Below are 27,249 nucleotides of genomic sequence, written 5' to 3'. Positions count from 1 at the left end.
TTTTTCCTCGTATTTTCCCCCTGCTAATTCCAGAATTTTAAAGAGATTTCCAGTCAACATTGACAAAATTTTCGCTACATATACAAATACTTTAAACGTAGGTTTACCTTTTCTGAATCTGACCTCGAAAGCAAGTCTTACGGTCAGTATCATTCCTCGTGTTCCTGCAGTTTCCCGAAATCCAGCCTGATCTTCCCAGATGTTGGCTTCTGCCATGGCTTCTGCAATGGATTTGTGTTAGTATTTCTCAACCATGACTTCTTAAATTGATAGTTCTGTAATTTTGACACCTGTCACCACCTGCTTCCTTTGGAGTTGCAATTATTACACTCTTCTTGAGGTCTGAAGCTGGTATCCCTGTCTCATAAATCCTGCACACCAGGGAATAATTTGGTCATGGCTGGCTCTCCCAGCGCAAACGGAATGCGTCTACTCCTAGATTCTTGTTTCGGCTTTCTGTGCCCTGTCAAATTATTCTCGCATATATCGTGTCTCCCATCTCCGTCTCATCTACGTTCTCTTACCCTTCTACAATATTGTTGTCAAGCTCATCTCCCTTTCATAGACTCTTTATATAGTCCTTCCATTCTTTGGTTAGGACAGGTTTTTCTTTTGTGTCAGTAATAATTATACATCTGCTTCTCTTTTCTCCAAAACTTTCTTCAATTTCCCTGTAGGCGGTACCTATCTCTCTCTTGAATTTGCTTCTAAATCCTTACATTTCTGGTCTAACCTTCCATGATTAGCCATTTTGCACTTCCTATCGATCCCATTTTTTGGACGTTTGAATTCGCTTTCACCTGCTTCATTTGCTGCATTTTTAAAGTTTCTCATTTCATCAACTGACTTCAATATCTATTGTGTTAACCCAGGACATCTACTAGGCCTGGTCTTTTTCCTATATGGCCCTCCGCCGTCTCCACTATTTCATCTCTTAATGCTGCCCACTCGTCTTCTACATTGTGCCTTTAACCTGTTCTAGTCATCTGTTGCCCAATGCTCCCTCTGAAACTTCCAACGACATGTCGTTCTTTCAATTTAGCCAGGTTCTATCTCCTTGATTTTCTACCGTTTTGCAATTACTTCAACTTTAATCTACAGTTTATAACCAACACATTGTGGTTAGAATAGACATCTGTCCCTGGAAATGTGTCATAATTTAAAATGTCGTTCCAAACCTTCGGATGTCTCCAGGTCTGTTTGAAGTATGCAACGTTCTTTCATGCTTCTTAAACTAACTGCTTGCAATAATTAAATTACGCTCTGTGTGAAATTCTACCAGTTGCTTTCCTCTTTCATTTCTTTCCCCCAGTCCATATTCACCCAGTATTCGTTGTCCTACTGTCGAATTCCATTGCCCCCACCACATTTAAATTTTTATCCGCCCTGAACAATTAATTTTATCTCCTCATATATTTCTTTAATCTCTCCATCATCTTCGGAGATAGTTTGCACATAAACTTGTACTACTGTCATGGTTATTGGCATTGTGTCTGTCTTGGCTACAATAATGCGTTTATTATGCTGTTAATAGTACCTTACGTACATTGCTGTTTTCTTATTCAATATTTATCCAACTCCTGCATTACACCCATTTAATTTTCTATTTATAACTCTATATTCATCTGACCAGAAGTCATGTTCTCCCTGCAACCAAATTTCACCTATTCCCAGTGTAACTTATTTCTACCTACCCATTTTCCGTTTTTAAATTTTCCAAATCTACCTGCGCAATAAAGTGATCTAACAATCCAGGCTCCTATCCGTAGAAGTCCAGGATTGTTTCTCCTAAGGATAACATCCTCCTGAGTAGTCCTCGCCCGGATAACGGAAAGGGCGACTATTTTACCCCCGAAATATTTTATCTTGTTTTTCCTTACTATGATGGGCATTTTCATTGTCACATAATAATTTTGCACGTAGATAATTGCTGTACTTATTCGTACAGTAAAATAATTTTATTTAATATAATAACTTCAAAAAAACATCTGTTTTGAAGATTCTGAAGTTTGTAAGTGTCATGTTTCTGACCATGATGTAGCAAAATCTATGGAACTGGTTTCTTCTGTGAATTATGTTTTATTGCTATTGTTGCTTAATTAGACTGTGTGGCTGTTCTCAGAACTCGATTTGACTCGACTGTAGCAAACGAAAGAGTGATGGAGTATTTCAGCAAAAGGTCATGTTCTTTACTATTTAGTAGGCAAAAGATTCCGAATTAATGCATCATTCAGTTCTCTGGGAAGGACTACCTGAGGAGTACTGGTCGTGAGGAAATGATTGAATAGCCAACGGAAAGATGCGATTCTACGAGTCGGCGAGTGGATGTGTGAGTGTAATAGGGGAGCTGGAAAATCTGAAAAGGGAAATGATAAGTCAGGATGTATTGGGCGTCAATGAATGGATGAAAGATATAGATTTTGTATCAGACGAGCGTAACTTCATAAAGACAGCATCAGAAAAAGGTGTAATGGAAGTTGGATTCGTTACGAACAGGAAGACAGTGCGGTGAGTGAGTTACCGAGAACAGTTCAGGCACAGTTCAGCTGCGCTACGAATAACAGGTGAGTCATAGTGTCCGGTTGATGTAACACAGCAGTTGGAAACGTAGCCCAAAGCTGAGGTATGCAGAACAGCACGAATATTATGGGCAGAACGTCTATATAACAAACAAACGCCGGCAGGGGTGACCAAGCGGTTCTAGGCGCTACAGTCTGGAACCGCGCGACCGCTGCCGTCGCAGGTTCGAATCCTGCCTCGAGCATGGATGTGTGTGATGTCCTTAGGTTAGTAAGGTTTAAGTAGTTATAAGTTCTAGGGGACTTATGACCTCAGAAGTTGAGTCCCATAGCCCTCAGAGCCATTTAAATTTCAACAAACAAACACAACGTGAAATTCTGGAGGTAAATGGACCAAATGCAATGTCGAGTCCTGCAGGGGTGAAATAGGACCACGATTTGACTCAAGCCGCACAGACCAGGGTGATGCTGATCGGAAGACAAGGACTTGCACGAAGCGATTCCCATATTTTAGGCAATCCAAAGAACATATGGATTTTCCAACTATGAGGACGTTCCGTGGCCAAGGAGCGGAAGTGAACGATTCGTGGACCTGTGAATGCCCTCCAGGTACAGGATTTCCGACCATTGTCCACAGAGATTTATTTGCTTTGATGCAAAATGCTACTATGTTTGCAGTTGCAACTTAGGTCCTCAATTATCCATCTGCAGATTTTACTCGGTACTGATTCCTCTAGTATCATCGAAGCTATTGCCTGACGTCTTAATATACACTACTGGCCATTACAATTGCTACACCACGAAGATGACCTGCTACAGACCTGAAATTTAACCAACAGAAAGAAGCTGCTGTGATATGCAAATAATTAGCTGTTCAGGGCATTCACACAAGGTTGGCTCAGGTAGCGACACCTACAACGTGCTGACATGAGGAAAGTTTCCAACAGATTTCTCATACACAAACAGCAGTTGACCGGCGTTGCCCGGTGAAACGTTGTCGTGATGCCTCGTGTAAGGAGGAGAAATGGGTACTATCACTTTGATAAAGACCGAATTGTAGCCTATCGCGATTTTGGATTATCGTATCGCAACACTGCTGCTCGTGTTGGTCGAGATTCAATGACTGTTAGCAGAATATGGAATCGGTGGGTTCAGGAGGGTAATACGGAAACGCCGTTCTCGATCCCAACGGCCTCGTATCACTAGCACTGGAGATGACAGGCATCTTGCCCGCATGGCTGTAACGGATCCTGCAGCCACGTCTCCATCCCTGAGTCAACTGATGGGAACATTTGCAAGACAACAACCATCTACACCAACAGTTCGACGACGTTTGCAACAGCATGGACTGTCAACTCGGAGACCATGGCTGCGGTTAACCTTGATGGAGCATCACAGACAGGAGCGCCTGCGATGGTGTGCTCAACGACGATCCTGGGTGCACGAATGGCAAAACGTCAATATTTTCGGATGAATCCAGGCTCTGTTTACAGCAACAAGATGGTCGCATCCGTGTTTGGCAACATCGCGCTGAATGCACGTTGGAAGAGTGTATTCGTCATCGCCATACTGGCGTATCGCCCGTCCTGATGGTATGGGTTGCCATTGGTTACACGTCTCGGTCACCTCTTGTTCGCAATGACGGAACATTGAATAGTGGACGCTACATTTCAGATGTGTTACGACTCGTGGCTTTACCCTTCATTCGATCCCTGCGAAACCCTACATTTCAGAAGGATAATGCACGAGCGCATATTGCAGGTCCTGTACAGGCCTTTCTGGATACGTAAAATGTTCGACTGGTGCCCTGGATAGCACATTCTCCAGATCTCTCACCAATTGAAAACGTCTGATCAATGGTGGCCGAGCAACTAGCTCGTCGCCATACGCCCGTCACTACTCTTGATGAACTGTGGTATCGTGTTGAAGCTGCATGGGCAGCTGTACCTGTACACGCCATCCAAACTCTGTTTGACTCAATGCCCAGGCGTATCAAGGCCGGTATTACGGCCAGAGGTGGTTCTTCTGGGTACTGATTTCCCAGGATTTATGCACTGAAATTGCGTGAAAAAGTAATATCATGTCAGTTCTAGTATAATATATTTGTCCAATGAATACCCTTTTATCATCTGCATTTCCTCTCGGTGTAGCAGTTTTTATGGCTAGTAGTGTATGTCCTGCCATCCTGCTCCTTCTTCTTGTCAGTAATTTACTTATATTGCTTTTGTCTCCGATTCTGCGCAGAACTTCTACATTCCTTACCTTATCAGTCCACCTAGTTTTCAACATTCGTTTGTAGCACCACATCTCAAAACCTTAGTCTCTTCTGTTCTGGTTTCCTCACAGTTCATTTTTCACTATCATCCAATGCTGTGCTCGAAACGTACATTCACAAAAATTTCTTCAGCAAACTAAGGTTCAAATGATTCAAAGGGCTCTGACCACTATGGGACTTAACATCTGAGATCATCAGTCCCCTAGAACATAGAACTACTTAAACCTAGCTAAGCTAAGGACATCACAAACATCCCTGCCTGAGGCAGGATTCGAATCTGCTACCGAAGCGGTAGCGCGGTTCCAGACTGACGCGCCTAGAACCGCTCGGCTACACTGACCGGCTCAAACTAAGGCCTACGTTTCATGATAGTAGGCTTCCTTTGGCCAGGAGCGCCATTTTTGCCGTTGCTAGTCTGCTTTAGATGTCTTCCTTGCTCCATTCGTCATTTGTTATTTTGATGCCTAAGTAATAGAATTCCTTAACTTCATCTACTTCGTGACCATCAATACTGATGTTAAGTTTCTCAATGTCCACATTTCTGATAATTCTCACTGCGTTCGTATTTCTTCGATTTACTCCATATTTAATCAATATTTGTACTCATTAAACTGTTCAATCCATTTAGCAGATTCTGTAATTCTTGTTCACTTTTACTGTGGATATCAATATCATCAATGAATCTTATCGTTGATATCATGTCACTTTGAATTTCAATTCCACTCTAGGACCTTTCTTTCATTCCCTTGATTGTTTCTTCGAGGCAGAGACTGAATGGTAAGGGCGAGATACTGCGCCCCTGTCTTAAACAGTTTTTAATCCTAGCACTTCGTTCTTGGTCTTCCACTCTTAGTGTTCCTTCTTGGCTTTTATATATATTGTATGTTACCCCTCTTTCCCCATAGCTTAACATTATTTTTCTCAGAATTTCGAACAACTTTTACCATTTCACAATGTCGAGGGCTTTTCCCACTTCGACAAATCCTGTGAATGTGTCTTGATTCTCTTTAGTCTTTCTTCTATTATCAGGCGGCAAAGTCAGTATTGTTTCTCTGATGCCTTTAGCTTCCTAAAGCCAAACTGATCGTCACGTGACACATTCTCAAATATCTTTTCCAGTCTTCTTTATATTATTCTTGTCATCAACTTGGATGCACTGTCACAAGTGGTAAAATACCAATGGTCACAGGTGTCAGAGGGATGCCTTTTTTTAAGATAGGGAAGGGGGATAGAAAACGATTTTTAAGAGAGATTGGAAGACACACTCAGTTTGAGAAAACAGATGAACAGGAGTCAGATTTTTAGCATACAGCCTCCATTTAAACAATGTTTAACAGATAGTAATCAGAAACTGCCAGTTCATTTTCACCAAAGCAGTTATAGTCCCACTAGTATGCTGTATCAGTTTTCTTTATTGCACCAGAACATTCCAGGACTCAGAAACAATGTTGATGAACTACTCATTTGTATCGATGAAATGAATTCATCTAACCAAATTGACATAATCTGCCTCTCTGAACATCAAGTGACTACTGGTATAGATATGTTAGACATTTCAGGATTTAAGCTAGCTTCCTCCTTCTGCAGAGTAGATATGGATGGAGAAGGAGTTGCCCACATTTATTAAAAATGCCATAAATTCAAGAACATTGACATTAAGAAATTCTGTTTAGAGCAGCATCTAAAAGCATGTGCAACAGAGGTAGAGTTCCATAACAGATCCTATATAATAGTAACTATTTACCGAGCACCTGCAGGAAATTGTAATCTATTCATAAATCATCTAGAAGCTCTTTTGAGTTATTTAACGGTAAGAAACAAAGAAATTTTGATTGCTGGTGACTTTCATACAGATTTTCTAATTCAATCATCCAGTAAACATTTACTGCAGTTAGTCATGTTGTCTTTCAATCTAACTCACACTGTAAACTTCCCGACTAGGACCACTAAATCCTCAAGGACAGCTATTCATAACATTTTTATAGACAAATCAAAGGAAGAAAATCATATTATAAAAGCTATAATAAATGGACTGTCAGATCATGCCATACAGCTCCTTGTTTTAGATGTAAATCCTAAGCAGATTATCAAGACTGCTAAAGCTGAGTACAGGAGAGTATTCAATCAACCAAATATTGAGTGTTTTAGAAAACTGCCCCAAGATATGAACTGGAAAGATGTTTATAGTGCTCATGACATGAATGAAAAATATAACACATTCATGAACAATGTCAGTACCATGTTTGAAAACCGTTTTCTCTAAAAGTTACTCAAATTAAACAGAAGTCTATAATAAAGATTTCCTGTAAGACAAAAAGGAAAATGTATCTGTTGACCAAGAATAGCTCCAATGCTGATGATTTAGCTAAATACAAGGAATACTGTAAAATATTAAAAAAAGTAATTCAGACATCTAAATAAAAACACTACGAGAAGGAGAGGGCAATGTCAGGGAACAAAATAAAAACAATATGGGATATAGTGAAAGAGGAGACTGGTAGAACCAGAAAGGAACAGGAGCAAATAGCACTAAGGGTAGATGACACATTAGTAACCGAAGGACACAGTGTGGCAAATCTATTTAACAAGTACTTTATATCCGTTACTGATAGAATGGGACTGTCAGGATCAGTAAATAATACCCTTGAATATCTGAAACTAGCCCTTACAAATAGCTTCAGGTACATGAATATGTCACCCACTTCACCAAAAGAAATAACTTCCATAGTAAAATCTTTAAAAACAAAGCATTCTAGTGGTTACAATGAAATATCAACAAAGTTAATTAAAGCATGTTCTTGTGAGTTTAGTGCAATTCTAAGTTACTTGTGTAACCAGTCAATTATAACTGGGACATTTCCTGACTGGCTGAAATATGCAGATGTTAAGCCTCTATTCAAGAAAGAGGATAAAGAGATGGCATCAAACTAAAGACCGATTTAACTTTCGCCAGCATTCTCATAAATTTTAGAAAAAGTAATGTAAAGGCAGCTTCTCAACCATCTGACCACGAATAACATATTATCAAGAACACAGTTTGCATTTCTGAAGGGTTCTGATATCGAAAAGGCTATTTACACATACAGTGAAAATGAACTTAATTCATTAAGTAACAAATTACAAGCAGTAGGTATTTTCTGTGATTTGTTAAAGGCATTCGATTGTGTAAACCACAACATCCTTTTAAATAAATTAGAATTCTATGGTGTCAAGGGCAGTCCTGCAAAATGGTTGTAGTCATACTTCTCTAACAGGAAACAAAGGGTGTCAGTGCAAAGGACTGGTGAATTAAGTCATCAGAATGGGAAGAAATTACATGTGGTGTCCCACAAGGATCCATCTTAGGACCATTGCTTTTTCTTGTGTACATTAATGATCTCTCATCAGTTACACTGCCAGAAGCAGAGTTCGTTTTGTTTTCAGATGACACAAGTATTGCAATAAATAGTATGTTGAGTGTAGCTCTAGAGAGATCTGCTAATGATATTTTGATGGATATTAATAAATGGTTTAAAGCCAACTCATTGACATTAAACTTTGGAAAGACTCACTACATGCAATTCAGAACCTGTAAGAGGTTTCCACCCAGCATATGCATAAAGTATGAAGAAGGGCAGATAGAAGAGGTTGACTGTTTTAAATTCCTGAGATTACAACTTGATAATAAATTCAGTTGGGAGGAGCACACCACAGAACTGCAGAAACGCCTTAACAAATCTGTATTTGCAATTCGAGTGTTAGCAGACATAGGCGACATAAAAGTGAAAAAGCTTGCATACTTTGCCTACTTGCATTCCATAATGTCATATGGTATAAAATTTTGGGGTAATTCTTCAAGTCAAATAAAAGTTTCCAGAGTCCAAAAGCGTGTAATACGTATTATTTGTGGAGTAACCTCACAGACGTCTTGTAGAATCCTCTTCGAAGAACTGGGTGTACTAACTACTGCCTCTCAGTATATTTACTCCTTAATGAAATTTGTCCTAAATAATATATCTCTTTTTCCGACAAACAGCTCAGTTCATACATACAATACCAGAAACAAAAATTATCTGTACAAGGACTTAAAAGCACTTACTTTAGTTCAAAAAGGGGTCCACTACGAAGGTACACTCATCTTCAATAATTTGCCAGCAAACATAACAAATTTAGTTACAAATAAAGATCAGTTTAAAAGGAGCCTTCTACTCCATTGACGAATTTTTGAATAGAAACAAATGATGGGTTGTACATATTTATACTATTAGTATTGTTATTTCAGCTTAAAAAAAAAAGGTGACATGTTCCACATCCACGAGGATCTCCTCAACACGGATCTATGGAACGAAAAACTAATCTAATCTCTAATCTAATCTAGCTGTTAAGCTGATTGTGCGATAATTCTCGCACGTGTCGTCTCTTGTAGTTTTCGGAATTGAGTGTGTGGTATTTTTTCGGAAGTCAGACGGTATACCGCCAGACCAGAATTCTATAAAAGTTATGTGACTTGCTGTAATAATATTTAACTTACGCTTTGAGGTCCAATCGTATAAAAATAAGTTGATAAGGCCTGCAGCGAAATACAGTTATGTTTCAATACATATTTACATTTGTTATCACTGAAAGTCATGAATATTTGCCTTATATTAATGTGTCGTGGTACGGGCAAAGTCACTCTGATTCGTATCCCAGTGCTTATCAGTGAGATGACACGACGAGGGTGCAATCTTTCTGTTTGTTTGTCCTTCGATTCTCAGTGGAAGAATTTCGGATTCCTATCGCTCCAGTCTGGTTTAGATTATTTATGCTGTCCCTAAATTACTGTAAGTGCATTTCTGATTGTTACTATCAAAATTGAAGCTCGATTTCCTTGCCACTTACTGTCCGAGTAGCTTATGCACTATCTCCTACTGACCTCCCTGTCGACAGGTTGTGAAGCGCTTTCCAATTTTGGTTTCCCTCTGTTTCCTACTCCGTCATCCTACCCGCCTACACCTTGGAGTTGGCAGTTATTTCTAATACACTGTAGCTCTTACATGCAGAGTTGCTGAAGCGCAGCCATATTCAAAATCTTGAAATGTGTGCCTGCCCAGGTATCTAAAGACGCATATAAATATACGGACACTAAACTGAAAAATACTAAAAACAGGCAGATCTTCTGGAGAAGAAAGTTGTAAAACCACTGAGAACGTGGTCAAGGTTGTATTTTTCAACTGGTTGACTGTTATTCCTAACGCTTTGAAACTCCTGAAAGTATTGGAAGTGCTTCACATCACTGCAGCTGCTGTATCCCACTGTATGACGACACGGGGCATATTTCACTGACATATTTTACACCCCTTCATAATGGTAGAATGCTTAACTCGACTGCATAGTGAACTAATCACATCTGATGTTTACCGGCCTGAGTGGCCGTGTGGTTCTAGGTGCTACAGTCTGGAACCGGGCGACCGCTACGGTCGCAGGTTCGAAACCTGCCTCGGGCATGGATGTGTGTGATGTCCTTAGGTTAGCTAGGTTTAATTAGTTCTAGGTGACTTATGACCTCAGAAGTTAAGTCGCATTGTGCTCAGAGCCATTTGAACCATCTGAACATATGAAGATTGCATTAAATTGTCGAAATCGGTGATGCGAATACTGTGCTTTTTAAGTGATCTTGACGCATTAACTTACTATGGAAAGAACACAATGCAACAGATTTCATACATTTAGTACTGGAAATTCGTAGGTTGGACTGTGTCAATATCGGATAATCTTGTTATCTGAATTCGGAGAGTCTGTAGCTACAATGTGTATCGGTACTGTCCATCTCCTGTAAACTATTCACCTATTAAGTGGAACCTACACAATATGTTATTACCCGCTGACAACATGATAACCATATGTTCGTTAATATATTAAGACAGCTGTTTCTATATATAATAGGTACTACCTGACAAACCCGGTATTTCCAGGGTATTCATTTCGCTAATTTTCTATTACCAACGGAAACAAAAAGTGAACTGTGTTTCAGTGTAATATGGAAAAAAATTCATTTCCATGTTATTGTGAAACAGCCGCGCAAAGAGATATTCATAATGTACAAGTGGATAAGTACAGCTGAAGATTTTGTAAACGTATCAAAGGCAACACTTCTTTCACAGCTCTATCGATGGATATTGTTTTCGCCTATTGCGGATAAAAGTTATCAAAAGTGCTGCCAGGTCTCAGTCATTTCATCGAGTTATCTCAACCTAGGAGTGTATTAGAAAGAAGAAATGTATGGAAACAACATGCATGAAGTGATAATTTTTACACCCATCTTAGTGTTTATGGCAATATATCTCTTGAAGATGAGTCGTACTGTAATGTATTTGAGTGCGTGTATTCAGCGGCATGTGTGAATGATGTTTCCGAAACATGTTGCGAATAGAGGTAGTAGCATAGAAGTAAGAAACTTAAACGTCATATACAATGTGGTAGTTTATCATATATCTTTGTGCTTTCGATGTCATATTTCCTGACATATGTCTGCTGTACGGCAACTGCAATACGTCACACTGATGACGTATGTCTACTGTGCCAACGCTGAGGCTTCCACTCGTGTTCTCGATATTTCCATCACCAATATACTTGGTCTCAATGAAATTTTACTGTATTTTGTAGCCTGTGAACTTCTCAACTTTAGGAGGACAGATATTACTTAGTCATAATGAAGGTAATTTGTTGTGATTGGCTCGTTTTCGAATTATTACTTCCCACAAGTTCTCTATATGAGGCAACCGCAGTGAGATATTTTACAACAGGAAATTTTAATTTTTGAGAACTGTTCCGAAACAAGATTTTAGTTTATTCTTATAATACTAGCATTAATGAGAGGTATCCTCAAACCCAGGATTTGGCAGTACAATTCAGCAAGCTCTTTCGCTTTCCAAACATGTTCTGTTTAAGAAGAGGAACAACAGACATTTCAATTAACAAACATTTATTTTAGAAGATATGGAATACAGCAATGGTGAAAAAAGGACGGCATAAATTAAAGTTCCTTGGTGTTATCACAGAGAGACAGCCTGGTAACTGCTTTGGAGCTCTCACAGTTCAGCGCCAAAGATGTACCGGTGTTTAGGCAGAGACCCTCTTCAGTTCCTCAGCGTACTTCTGCCTGTAGGTGCCGGTGGGGTCGTACTTGTTCTCCAGCGGTGTCCACAGGTCGGGCTTCTCCTTGATAAGGAACCTGATCACTTTCTCCGCTCCGGCCTTCTGCTTCTCGTTACACTTGGCACAGTCGTCCGTCAGCGCATCAGGAATGGCGGCTGTTAACAGACACGGAACACAATCAGAAATATAAGGGCCATCAGAATACTGTTAGATGGAAACGCATCATGAGATTCACATACATGGGAACATACGTATTTATGAAAAGGTGAGTATTCACATTCATCTCGTTAAACGAATCCTACTTTGTGAGAATGTAGGAACAAATTAATACAGATGGTCGACGTGAAAGTCCTTCACATGGATCTTCTGCATAAGATATATAGTGCAGTGGAGCTCATAAACTGTTACTTACGCCACAATGAAAATTTGGAACATAAATGATTGCAAGTGTAAATGTTATCATTATAGTCCTGCTGTAGAGAACCAAACATTGCGCTGCTGAATAAATGTTGTATCTCCCAGTTCTATCTCCCAACTCTCAAATCAGTATTTATCGTGATAGATAAGTCTTTTCAATAATAATGAATTTTTTGTTCAGCCGTGTTACGTTAGTTGTTTTAGCAACGGGAAACCAGTATTATTCACTCCTTGAGTCTCCATCTAATATTTGAGAGAGAAGTAAATGTGTACGTCTTGTAGTTAAAGGGGATGTCCAACAGGTCTCTATCAATTCAAAAAAACATAATTTGGAAGCTATTAGAGCTATAAATCGTAGTTTATTTTAAGACGTCTAGGAGCTCTGGAAGCTTTTTGATTCTTTATCTTTTGTTGCAGATATGAATTTGGGTGGATCAAAATGGCAACCGATCAGGCCAAGGTGCAGTTCGACCTGCGGCGTGCAAAAGCAAATCTGTGACAAGGGTTCTGCAGCATCAGGTCGCCAGTATGGTAGGGTATTCCAGATAGAAAGAAGCAAGCATAATGAGACGTCTTACAAACTTTGGAAGGACCAGCAGTGTCGAAGACTAAACATGAAGTGAACGTCCTCTAGTGGCTCCAGCTGGTGTTGTTACAGTGGAGCTGCAGCCGTCCCTCACCATCCAGCAAGATTGTGCCAACATTAGACTGGAGTTTGAAACGTCGCATATTCTGAGGTATGGATGGATCGTGATGATTCTATTACATCGTCTCCGCACTCTCCCGATATCACGCAGTTAGACTTCTTTTTGTGGTGTTACGTTTGATCCCGTGTACACAATTCCACCTAATGACACTTCTACCGATGGTGCTCCAATCGATGGATCAATCAGAACTGTTGATGCTGCAATGTTGACCCATGCATGGGAACAGCCGTAATATCTCCAATATTTACATTGACGTTTGAGAGGTACTATACGTTCTACAACAAACCACGGTGCTCTTTCTCTAACAGTTTCGAAGTTATTATTTTTTGAAATGCTAGCGGGGATTTACGGACATCCAGTACGTTATTGATAATCGTGGTCGTGGAGGATTCTGGAAACTGTAATTGGGAGAGTGTCAAGTCGTACTTACAATATGTGCACTAACCAGATCAGTCCTGATTGGAAACTAATTGAATATAATATACCTCTGTCGAATCCAAGCACTGAAATAAAGTGCAATTTTACCAATAAAACTTTTTGAGCTTTCAGTTAAGAGGTGCATGTAAGCGGATTCCTATGAAAAGTGGAAAACTGTTTCTCCATTACTGGAGTTAGAAGTTGTGATTGAAGTACAATCTCTGTCTAGACTACGCATATTCTAGATAACACATGTTATAATTTTTCATGGGTATCTTGCATCTACAGATATTTGTTATACAAAGTAAAATACCTAGGAGGAAAGTGATATTTGATATGCGGAAAACTCTTTAAACTAGTGCAAAAGCGTATTGTAGGCCGAGACATTCTCATGTTAACAGAAGCAGCAATAAAAGAAAGAAGAAATATAAGGAAAATTTTACCAAATAAAAAGTAAAATTGAGAATAGTAAAAAGAAAGAAGGCAAATACTATAGAGGAGTTCTTAGTTCTGAGTACATTCGCCAAATAATTGAGGACGTAATAAGTGGTGCTCGCAAATGAAAAGATTATCACAGAAGAGAAGCTCACGGCACGCTGGATCAGACAAGTCACTAGACTGATGAGAGATATTTTGATGTTACTGGCATTCTGTGTATGAAGTAGGTTCTTAATGATCATACTACATGGAACTAGCGTATAGATAGCACTAAAACTGGAATTCTTTCAGTACTGAAACCGGTGCACACCTTTCCAATTGTGCCTGAACGAGTAATGTATTAGGAAGTAAACACATAAACAAATAACGTAAGCATCAAAGTTAACAAAACGAGTAATATAAGCACTGAAATCTCATCACTATCTATCAGCATTATAAGTGAAACTGACACCAATGCATTGTGGTCCGTGAGGTGTTACAAAGTGCAAGAGGTTTTACGAAGTACATTCTTAATCTGACTAAAACAGATTGATTGTTTTGCAGGGACGAGAGGAATTTAGGGAATAAACAGAAAGGTAAAGGTCATTTAGAAACTGTCATACACTTACCTTTGAGCTCCTTCCCGTCAGGAGTGCAGGAGGCGTCGCTGTCAGAGAGGAGGCACTCGTGGTACTTCTTGAGCAGGCGGTCGTTACGCAGGATGTCCTCCAGGTCTATGTTGTCGTACTTGGTGGTGTACGCAGCGGCAGCTGCCACCAGGCACGCCAACAACAGGGTAAGAGTACACTTGTGCATTTCGGCTGTTAAGAAAGGTCCCAACTGTGGCTGTGCAGCGATGTGTCGACCACAGTGTAAGCGGCGTCATATATACCAGCTGTTCCGCGATTGACGTCACAGTGTTTGTCCTCGACTGGTCCACGCTCGTGATCGTTCCTCACAGCTGGTACCCCGTTTGGCTGGCAGCCGCTTGAATTCTCAGTAGCGTCATCACCTTGACTTCTTACTGGGAATTCCTTCGTCTCCTTTGTTGTGTAACGTACCACTAGATTTCCTATTCTGAGTTTTCTTCTGAAGTATGAATCACAACAGACCAGACAGAGCAAAAATGTTGGATGTTGAATTAAGTAGAACTTGTACCACTTGTAATGTTCTATTGACAGCCGATATACTGCAGTACTGCACTATCAAGTCATGAAGAAATATAGACCTACTTCGACTGTGGCACTACAGATCTCAGAGTAATTCATATTTACGGTATTTTAGGTAATGTAAAAGTTTTTAATTTAATTTTATCAAATATAGATTACATGGAAGAGAGTTGATTGACAAAACACTTAGTAAATTAAATTATTTGTTAGTAAAGCTTAATTTCTCGACATAAGCTCCATTACATTCAATGTATTTTTATTCCATGCTTTCAACTCAGTGTAAGACTCCTTTGCAAAACAGCTAATAGGCCACCTTTGTTCGACGACACTGTCGTTCTCCAAGATATTTTCTGAGTTCAGAAACGGAGTAAGGTCATCATCTCCTATCTACAGAGTACAGCTGCTTAATAAGCCTCTCGATATTGTTATTTGTGATCGTTTCTGGAGGACATGTTCTGTTCTATGAGCCGTCATCGCCAGTAGCTGCGATTGCCACTGCGTTCATAGCTATCTATAGGAATGCGCTGCAAATTGCAGCAATCGCACTCATAAAAATGTTTCAAGGGACAAAAGAAATTTGTAGTTATAATCGGAGTGAACGGATGATACATAGCTACAGATCTAGAGACGTAAACACGTATTATTTTATGTGGTTCATGTTACAAAATCGTGTTATGTTAAACTGGATAATTCCTTACTGCTTACACGTATTTTCAGACTGAACTGGAAATTGCATGTTCGATACATATACTAGTGATTGGGCTTAAATTATATGAAATGTAAAGCAATTCGTTTACGAAACGTAACGGTGTAACAGATGTTTATACGCCACTGGATCACTAATGACACTTAGAATGACAACCTAGTTACAGAAATGAAAGGAGATGATAATGCTGCATTGTTGGCCAGGAGGCCGCAATGAGGAAAGCTCGGCCGCCGGGTGAAACTCTTATTTCAGTCGACGCCACATTGGACGACTTGTGTGTCGGTGATGATGATCATGATGAAAGGGTGATGAGGACAGCGCAAAACCCAGAACACTACCAGAGAAAGTCTCCAAGCAGGGCGGGAATCGAACTCGGGCATCGGGCAGCTACAATGTAGGCAAACATGTTACCACTCAGCTAAGCAGGCGGACACCATAGTTACAACAAAGAATAAACAAACGCTGGGGGCTAGGAGTGCTTATTGGTTAATGGATATCTCTTATTGTGTCTATGCATGAATACTGGTAACATCTGCAGTAACAATAGTCACTGAATGGCTGAGGAACAGGCTTAGAGTAATTTCTTTCTTGAAGTAAGTTACCAGTACGACACTTCTGCTGTCGTTAAATGCACAAATTAATGCAGTCGATTTCTAGGAATCTGTTTGTTCCTCCTTCAGGTAATAGTAAAGGTATTTCAGCTGTAGCATGGCTGGTGGTGATGTAAGTAGAGTGAAATTTTTCTTCAGCTCATGGATATACAGAAATCTGAACAGGCCAACTCCAAGAGAAACACAGTTATTCCGCGTCTGATATGTAACGATACAAGATTCACACCTTCTCCCAGAACGTAAATGCCCCTGTAGCAAGATTCGTTATACAAGAGAACTACGAGCTAAAAGTTATATAATGTCGTTGCACACGATCCTTCTGTATGATAACTGAATTGTTCGCCGATGGCAGGCGCAAGTAGACATCCTAGGCATACGAAACTAACAAACGTTTACTGAACACAATTTCCACAAAAATATTTTCGACAGTGGAACGAAAGAAATTATCGTTCTTCCATATGTGAAACAAAATGACTGTTAGTAGTTCAGTAAGTAAAACAAAATAAATGATGGTTCGTCAATAACGGAGCACTTACACTTCGCGAATCACAATGTAAATGAGCAAGTTCCGTCTTGGGTGAAAGAGATGCACTCGCTTCAGTTGAAACTTCTTTGTTTAAATGAGTGTGTCTGTTCATAAATTGTTTAATGACTGGGAAGATAAAACTTCTACGTTATCTGATACTGAAACAGCTGAGTAAAACTAAGCATACTGAGCCTACATTTTTACTTTTTCTTATTATGTCAACACTGACCCCCTAGCGCAACGCAATCTGACTGCTCAAAAAAATTTCAACCTGACGTAAATTAATTAATTCAAAAGAATGGCCCTGACTAAAAAGAAATCTTACCATTAAACTATACATTTCATTGAGTACTAATCTCACAAAAATCCTCATTACGCAAACTACTGCAAAACAAAGAGCGTCAATACTGCCAGCTAAATAAAAGATTCCAACTACTAAAGCCACTAACTACTAATAGGCATGTGGTTAGCAAAGGAAAGATTTCGTTTCAAACCAAATAATCTATTTTTTACCTTAATAATGTGACATCCAGTTCAAAGACGAATATAAATCGTCATCCAGCACAAAGATATATAATCATGAATAATTTTCTATCTCCAGGTCGGGTACTTCAAGATCGTTAGCCTACGCTAACAATTCAGACCTCTACTCTCCATCAATGCTAGCTCCTCACTTTTAACATCCATCACTGCTGGCTGTTCACTTCCAAATGCCCAACAGTACTTCCATCACTGCTGGCGACTAACTTCCAACTGCAAAACACTACTGGCGATTAATTTCCAACAATGAGACCAACTTTCTTACAAAGAAAGTGCAGTCAGACATCCAGTGCGAAGCGCTACACAGCGCTGCCAACACAGTGAACACAATTTTAAAGTCTTACGCGCTTATGTTACAACTGTGACTTCAGTTTCAGTAGTCACTCGCTGTTTAATGAGCTGACTTTTGAAGTTCTAGTATCTGTTGGTTAAAACGGAAAAAAGTAAGTTTCTCACTTCAGATTTAAAACCAAAATTTGAATTGATGTTTCACTCAAAAACAATAAACACTGAACAACACTTAATGTGTAATTAGCTGAAGAACTATCGAGAGCAAATATTAATGAAATATCTAAGTTCGACAAGGGAGAAACTTATTGTCTGGTACTAAATTGTCAGCTAGGAGAACCGCAGTAGAATTATACTTAGTCTCAACGAGCACATCGCTGATACATTACAGTCCCAGCTGAGATGGTGGCGAGCTGACCTTAAGTTGAAGGCCCTGTCCTTGGAACGGCATAGTGGAGATGTTCAGGTTACTATCTGTGATGGAACTGCTCTCCGAAGCTCGTGCACTGGCCAAAATAGTTGTCCCACGGACTGAACGTGTAGGCCGATTTTTGCACATGACGTTGTGGATGCATGAACAGATGCTATTTGCCAATGACCTCTACCACCGCAATGTATGCTGCCTGGTGATGTGGCTGGAGTGCTGTTGATGCCCTCTACTGGTTTAGCTGCGAATTTACGGGGTTACGAAGTGCTGTGTCATCTGCACTGTAGGGACTGAGCACGCTGCAACGCTCACAACGAATAAGTAGTACACGTTACAATCGGCTCCTGTTTTCTGGTGTTTAGTTATATTCCTCTCCCCTAGCCTGTGACGATGTTTGACAGAAAATTGTTACGATCAACTTCGTAATATGCAAGCGATTCCACATCGATTGTCCGTCGTCACTATTCGCGGTTCTGTTGGGTGACGAGGAACACAGCAGCACACGCCTCTGAGTACCCAACTGGGCGAATGTGTCAGCACTGACAACAGAGATGTCTACTTCACCGCTCATCAAATAAAATTTTCTCTCAACACAAACACAGCCTGACGACCTTCAACGGCGTATGAACTTTGTCTCCCTTCCAAATAGCCCCTCTTCACCCAGGAAACGTCGTTGAAGAACGACTGAAGTCAGTTAAACTATTTGAAGTGAAAATTGCATGTAATATAACTAATCACACTGCATTGTGCCGAGAAAAATTGTACTGTTATCAGTTGTGTTTATAAACAATAATTTTTATGGTTTTCCCCCGTTTTCGGATTAAGGTACAGTTTAAATTAGACGTTAAATAATTTCCAATAAATCATAAGCTCCAGTACTGCAGCTACTTTTAATGCTTCTCTATTTATTTAGTAAGAAAAATTGTTTTTATTTGTGCGACATCCACTTTTCACCCTATCATTTGAATATGAGAATAATTTCAGTAAATCTACTTCACAGTCCGATACAGGTCTACGGTATGTATACGTAAACACCTTGCTGTTGCATTCGGATAATGCGTTGACGAGATATTCACTTTCACAATTCTGCGAATTATTTATAACACTTAACTTACAATAACTCGTGAACTAATGCGGATATCGAACGCACATCTTCACACGCATAATCGTCCGTCCCTTTCGCTTCAAATGAGCCTACTTGCTCTGCAGTGACACGTAAGGTTGAATATTTATTAGTTTTCGAGTAAGCTTTAATTTTGCACTGGACGCGAAAAGCGGTCATGAGAAACGAGCAGCCATTGTGCTGCCCAGCGGAAGGGTTTTTCCAGTCACACTGTCAGCCTAGCGGCCAGTGAAAGTCCAGAGAAAAACCCCTTCTGTGGAGCATCGTGTGAAACAGGGCCTTAATGTGCTCCTGTCAAGCTGATTTCGGAGTCAACACGAATATGATGCGCGTGTTTGTGATTGAGTAAGATATCTCTTCCCTTTACTATAGGCTGTCGTGTTACAAACGGAATTTACTGGTAGTGGTTGGAGGTGTCCACAAGCCGTGGCTGGACGACGTACTGCAAGGCAGAGAGCTTTGATACGATGACAGAGGAAACGTCCCAGTAAGACTTGAGGAGGAAGCTCACGGTGTCAGCCTAAATCGTTGACACGCGTCAGCAATGCGCTCGTAGGTCTTAAATAGTTGGCGATGTCCACCGTTAAGTGGTGTCCTGCGAGGCGATAGCTCGGAGGCGAAATCAGAGATGACTTTTGTGATTCAAAGGATGCACTCGGTGATGGACAAGAGTTTAGTCACATTGTTGAACTCGTGCTCCTCGGTCTTCAGTTGTGGGTTGTGGTTCACCGTCAGTGCATAGAGCGTGATCTGTTCGGCGAAGGAAGCTCAGTACTGAGGGGCGGAAGCGTCCGCACTTGGCCACGGAGTGACTCCGAATGTGCAGAGGCCAAGAGGCGACGTAAAATACAGCCGGGACGCGGAAGGATGCAGGGACCAACACCTGGAGGCATGTGACTGGCGCCAATGATGTAGTACCTGCACTGTGGCAACGCCCTCACAACCCAGAATGGATGTGACTGCTGAAGACTGTAGGGAAAAGTTTTTGAGTTCATCGGGCGGTTTTCCGGCGATAGCCAGCGTCCATGTAGGAAGCGAACGAGCGAATGAAGAATTATGCCACCCGCACTACGCAACTGTTTGATGGGTAACTGGATCGCAGGCGCTAGCCGTACAAAACATACTGTGTAAAGTTTTCTATTCCTATCCCAGTTAAATTTAATGTAGAAAATTAGAATGGAAGCCGCTTCTTTTTTTAACAAACCTGTTTTTTCCTAAATCATACTAAAATAATAGCTGCTCTTATTTTCCTATTCGTAGCTTAATATTTACTTGATTACATTGGCATTTTTCATAAAGATATTGCCGTGTGGGGTGGCCGCGCGGTCTAGGGCGCCTTGTCATTTTCCGCGCGGCTGCCCCCGTCGGAGGTTAGAGTCCTCCCTCGGGCATGGGTTAGTGTGTTGTCCTTAGTGTAAGTTAGTTTAAGTTAGATTAAGTAGTGCGTAGGGGACCGATGACCTCAGGAGTTTGGTCCACAAATTTCCAATTTCCATAAAGTTATTTACCTATATTTGGAAATACAATGTTTCCGGTATAGATATCCTTTTTAAATAGGAGGAGACAACAAGAGCCTATAGGACTGTTACAGCTTTGAACTCCACCGTTAGCTGTAAATTCATTATCAATTCGTTGGCAACCGGTTTCGACGACACACTTTGTCATCATCAGGCCCTAAAAGTAATATGAAAATAGCTACATTAGCAATAGCATGACATCAAAAGCAAAACTGTACCGAGAGTAAAAGTATGTAATACGTAACTATTCTGTGGTTTAAAATTTACCTATGTGCAACCTTAGTAAGCACAACGTAAAATGCTGTAATAAAACAACGGCTGTAATCATCATGTTATACTCCATTTCAGTACTGCCACGCAAATGACCACCTACGGTAAAACTCTATCACAGCACAAACAATGTGACGTGAAAATTTCCCTGAGATCGCTGAAACAATGGAAACTAATATATAAATCACAAGAAACGAAATAATTAACATTACGCTGTTATTGACATCACTCATATAAATATCCACTAACTTGGGAATGATCTTACACACAAAATAAAGACAAATTAATGGTTTGACATATTAAGTACTTAAAACTACCCGTGCAAAACGGACACATAGTGGAACCCCAACTCAAACGTGCCGCCATATATGATAATAGTGAATTAAGTACATCCAAGGACTACCCAATAAAGTGGACTATACGATGGAGTTCATTGGGAACAGTTCAAGATATCTGAATAAGGCTTTTAATCCAGAAGCATGAGATGAAATCATCGTATTACAACTGATAGCCAAAGACTACAATAAGCAGCATAAGAACAGCCCGAATGTATGCTGCACACAGCGCTCAATTGAAAAGTTAGAAGGAAATTTGTGCTGCCTGCGCTTTCGTATGTAACGATTATCAGTCACAATTCGAAATTGGCAACACACTCACTCGCTGACCAAGGGAAAAAAAAATCTTGGACAAGCTAGCTTCGATGGGAGCGAACGTAGGTAATAACGGCCTACATCAAATTTGGAAGAAGGTTGGAGGGAGAGATCCATTTCATAAATATTCTATGGACTATTAATATCCGAAATAATGTACATGTGGATGGTCAAGATAATAAGTGTAAGTCACCTAGTACAAGGGTACTCAATCTAAGTATCGTGTTTTATGGTGGGAAATTTTGTCAATTATACGAACAAAACATCTCATGACTTCAGTGGATACGAATAAAGACAATGACAAATTAGAAAAGAGGGAAGGAGAGGAGATGGTAGGCGTAGTAGGGGGGCAGGAAGGGAAGAAACTGTTGCAGAAAAACCAGAATGTAACGTAAAATAACGATGAATACAAAACTGCCACCTTATATCACATCATACATACGCAGTAGCTCTACGTAATATTCAGCTCTAATTAACATACACGGAAACGCAATAACTCTTAACTGTAGTGGATGTTAATACAGGGAAAACAGGGTAAACTAAAGTTATAAAAATGTTATATGGCTGCGGATAACCGAAACTGTGTGGGAAAGGGGGGGGGGGGAGAGAGACACATCACATAAATAAAGTATAAATATAATGTAAACTAATTGTGGAAAGAAAACCACCAAATGGGTAACTAATATCTAATATCATGTACATGCAGTTGGTCAACATAATAGGAAAATCTGATCTAAATATAAGGGCTCAGTAACCTAACTAGAATGATCTGCCGTGTCCAATTATGTCACCCGAGTGAACGTTGTGATATAATGTAAGGAGGCAATAGAAACCATATTACAAGACGGAAAACTTGCCTCTAAATATATAGCGCTGAATTTTCCCGAAAGACACAAATGAGAAAGCCTCTCGCGAAAATAATTTGTATCCGCATATAGCAGAAACAAGTCGTAAGATGTGAGAACATCATACCCGTAAGTAATCACAGTTTACATCCTGCACCAATCATACCAGCTCTTGTAGTAAGCAACCACACACAGTAACACCGCAAACAGAAGCGCACCAAATGTGATTGCCATAGAGAAGTAGACAACATCTGTAAAGACATTGACATTAACTAGTCGAGTTGAAACTCTATTTGTGTGTAAGATTGCTAACCGTGTAGCCGAAGTTTGTGGTATAGATACTTGTCTGTAGCAGTCTGTGCTGTATTAAATGCGGAACTGAGTGAGTCTCAAACAAGTGCTACTTGGCGAAGAACTATACGTGACATGTAACGTACCCATGCAAAAATACGTTCAAGCCCAACCACTGCCTGATGTAACGGAATAGCGGCCGACATACCGTACTGTTCACCACAAGCGATAAGGGCAACGTCCTTACATCGAGCTATTACCTGGAGAGCGAACCCCAATAGGTAACTAACGTACCGGTTTATGAAGACACTAACATGTATGAAAACTGCTAACTCCTATCCCTGAAACCATATAACTAAATAAATTTCATATGATTTTTCTAATTTGGTGGACAATGTCTTATTCTCAAAGTCAGTCTGCTCATTTAAAAGCTTTATTTGATTATTTAGGTTACCAAGATAGATTTCCAGCTCTTCGAAAACATTCACAGTTTGCGCCTTTGTCTAGAATTTTCAAGACCTCGAGGTTCTTTTCTGTGCTGGTCACTTTATGGTCCTCGTTGCCTAAATGTTGCTTGACGGATGAGAATTTGACAGCGTTTAAAGGTACATGCTCGTTGGGCCTCTCTCTAGACGTCCTACCAGACTGTCGCACATGTATTCGATGATAGTCATTACATGTAATTGTGAACACACCCGAATTTACAAATTTGTCACACTTCTCAACAGAGTGTATAAGTGCATTAGCTAAGTTATTTCTGTTTTGGAAACTTTCCCATATATTGCACTTCGCCAGTTATTGGACCACGGTAGTACAGATCACATACTCGTATCTAATGCTGGAAAATATTATTTTCTTTTGTGCTTCACGTACTGAAGTAATATCGTTCAGTATATTTTCAGGCTCATTCATAACAGTTATGCATATCTGGTGCAGAGCCTCGGGGTACAACAGTTATTAACCACTGTAGCTTTCAGGACTAAAATTCATGTTCTCTCCTGTCCTGTTCCTGTGGGAGGCCACTTTTAATGTTTGTTGTAACGCGGATGGGATGCAGCCCCATACTGTTTTCCGGGACGATTTGTTATCGTTGCACACACACCGCCAATTACGTATTTCATATTGTAATTCTATGTACAATTTTTGATTTAATGTCATGCTGTTGCTAATGAAGCTGTTTTCATATTACTTTCATGACCTTATGATGACGAAATGTATCGTCCAAACCAGTTGCCAATAAAATGTTAATGAAATTACAGCTGACGTTAATATTGAAAATTGAAATATACAGAGTTTTGTTCTGAGTACATCACAGCTTGTCATGCAGCTTCACACTCTACATCTACATACTCCGCAAGCCACGGCACTACTATCATTTCCTTTCATGTTCCACTCGCAAACACAACGACTGTCTTTGTGCCTACGTGAGTGATAATTTCTCGAATCTTATCTTAGTGATCCTTAAGCGCAATGTACGTTGGCTGCAGTAGACTCAGTTTGTAGTCGGCCAGAAATGCTGGTTCTGTAAATATTCTCAATAGTGTTTCTCAAAACGGACGTCGCTCTTCCTCCAGATATTAGCATTTGAGTTCCTGCAGCATCTCTGTAATACGGGCGTGTTGTTCGAACTTACCGGTAGCAACTCTGTCAACCCGCCTCTGAATTGCTTTGATGTCTTCCTTTATCCCTCCGTTGTGCGGATATCAAACACTTGAGCGGTACTCATGAACAGGTCGCACTGGGGATATATATGCGATCTCGGTTACAGATGAACCACATTTTCGGAAAATACTCCCAATGAACCGTAGTCAACCACTTGCCTTCCCTCCCTTATTCTTCGTCACTCTAGTTCCATTTCATATCACTTTGTAACGTTACGCCCAGACATTTAAACGAAGTAACTGTCTGTTAAGCAGCGCACTGTTCATGAGTACCGCTCAAGTGTTTGATATCCGCACAACGGAGGGATAAAGGAAGACATTATGGTTTATTTTTTCTACTCCACATAATCTTACATTTTTCTACGTTTGGAGATAGCGGCCTTTCATCACATCAACTCGATATTTTGTCTGCGTCAACTCGTATACTCGTACAGTCACTCAGCTTCGAAACCTTCCTGTACAAGAAACCTCTGATTGCCACACACCCTGACCGTCAGATAATTTACATGTATGGAATATAAAAGCAGTCTAATAACACTTCCCTGTGGCACTCTTGGCATATCCATGTCTCTGGTGAACTCTCGCGTTAGAGGAGAACGTACTGGGTCCTATTACTTAAGGAGTCTTCGAGCCATTCACAAACCTGGAAATCTATTTCATATACTCGTACCTTAACTGTCAGCATTGGAGCACCGTGCCAAATGCTTTTTGGAAATATGGAAATATGGTGTCTGCCTGTTGACCCTCATCCATAGTTGTAGCACATCATATGATAAAAGGGCAAGATGAGTTTCGCACGAGCAATGATTTCTAAAATCTTGCTGATTCATCGACATAAGCTTTTCGGTCGCTAGGAAATTTATTGTATTTGAGCTCAGAATGAGATCTAGAATTCTGCATCAGACCGCTGTTAAGGATTTTGGTCCGTAACTGCGGGTCCGATCTTTCACTCTCATTATATACAGGAGTCACCTGCGTTTTTCCCAATCGCTTGGTACCCTGCGCTAGGTGAGAGATTCGCGATGATTGCAGCCTAGGCAAGGGGCCAGTGCTGAACAGTACTCTTTGCAAAACCGAACTCGGATTCCATCCGAAACTACGACGTAATTGTTTTCAACTCTTTCAGCTGTTTATTTAAGCCAGAGTTGCTTATTACTATGCTGTCCTTACGGGACTGTGTTCGACGACTGTATATTTGTACGATTCTCCTGCATGAGCGATTTGTTAAAACTTCACCCTTAGATTTGCTATCTTCTACTGGCACACTACACAGGTCAACGTGCGACTGGATGGAGGCCTTAGACTAGCTTAGTTAGTTCACATAAGGCCAGCGTTATCTCGGATTGTCGGCCGGATCTTTTGTTAAGGAATGATGGTGGTTGTTGCTGTATGCTTCACACATAGATGTTTTCATGACTGCTTGCCATGTGGCTAGGAGATCTTTTCATCCTTGATACTAGTTAGGCAGAAGAATATTACCAATGAGGTATGTGTTGCCTGTTTTATTTTGAAACGTTAAGGATTCCCCATCTCTCCTTTTGTTTTGTAAGGGAGTTTAGGGAATACCTTTGTACTACATTACATAATCCTACTTTAAACATTAGACAAAGAAGCACAGTACCATGACTGCGAAAATCAGAGTTCAACTAAAGCCATTAACGAGTAAATTAGCTGAAAAATATGTGTAACAATTGCAAAATCCTTAAAAAGGCTTCGACAAGATTTGTGATTATCTGACTTACTTAATTTTCATTCTGTTCGATTATGATGAATGCAGTACGTTGTCTTTCATGCGTACAGCCCCAGAAGATACTTCTAAAAAACATGAGGGTGTTAAGACATGAAAAATATGACGACATCTTTATCTCTAGGTCAGTACTGTGAAAGATGTTGCTAATGGCAAAGTAATGTGAACTGAAGTTTTTGATTGTCTTTGAGCTGACTTCTTGCAACTTGTTTTCCACCACGACAGCTAGGAATCTGACAGAATGTTTCATTTAGTGTGCGATTATTACTTTCTACTCCTCGTGCTAGCAGGTGATGTTTACTTCATGGAAATAGTGTGATCTGAGACTTTATGAGATTAAGTCTGAAGTGTTTACTGTGACTATCTGCAGACCTGTTGAGCAACTATCAGAGCTATGTCTGCTGTGCTGGGAAGAGTCACGTGTAACTCTGCGCTGACACAGAGCCGTATTCTACTGATGGCAACTGAACGAGGTGAGGCAAAAGAGATAATCTGGTGGCATACGTGTCCGTTTTCGTCGCACAAGACTCTTCATTCTAATCTAGACTGTTCTCTCTATGTGTGTGAGTATCGTCACATTGGGCTGATGCGAGGTCGGTATTCCGGGACTTTGGCAGGTAACTAACTCTCTCCCTACGAGAATCAATGTCGGAAATGTGTTCAATAGTTTCCTAAAACCAAGAAAAACTCATTTTATGCCTGCGGCTTGATATCTAATTACAAGATATTTCTGGCTATATCAGACAAGCATCTGTCCGAGAATACTATCAAAATTATGGACTATGGGTGGGAATTTGAATCTCAAACTTCACCAAGATTCATAGCGCCTCTCTTGTAGCGTCTGCACTGGAATATTTCCATAACGCTCTGGCGCTTACCGAGGACCCCGTCATGAATCGCGTCGCTAATCGTGCATCTCCTTTCTCTCGTCTAGTAACACTACCTGGACATTGTCCTGTGCTTATGAGCAGCACTCGAGAATTCATTAAACGAGTATTCTATAAGCCACT

General features: G+C 40.3%; 2 protein-coding genes across 2 annotated transcripts in view; both read right to left on the bottom strand.

Moving 5' to 3' along the window:
• LOC126273028 (allergen Tha p 1-like) overlaps window positions 1–27,249 on the bottom strand; it is a 405,450-nt gene that overhangs the window by 57,859 nt on the left and 320,342 nt on the right. The window lies entirely within an intron of this gene.
• LOC126273032 (allergen Tha p 1-like) lies at window positions 11,721–14,722 on the bottom strand. Its single transcript, XM_049976424.1, has 2 exons — window positions 14,498–14,722; window positions 11,721–12,065 (listed from the first exon to the last, which is right to left on the bottom strand). The coding sequence occupies exons 1-2, from the start codon at window positions 14,682–14,684 to the stop codon at window positions 11,875–11,877; spliced, it is 378 nt and encodes a 125-aa protein (XP_049832381.1). The 5' UTR covers window positions 14,685–14,722; the 3' UTR covers window positions 11,721–11,874.

The sequence above is a fragment of the Schistocerca gregaria genome, chromosome 5 (assembly GCF_023897955.1).
Source record: "Schistocerca gregaria isolate iqSchGreg1 chromosome 5, iqSchGreg1.2, whole genome shotgun sequence".
In the NCBI taxonomy this organism is placed as follows: Eukaryota; Metazoa; Arthropoda; class Insecta; order Orthoptera; family Acrididae; genus Schistocerca; species Schistocerca gregaria.
Note: the sequence above shows the minus strand (reverse complement) of the source record. Positions and strands in the feature narration are given on the sequence as shown.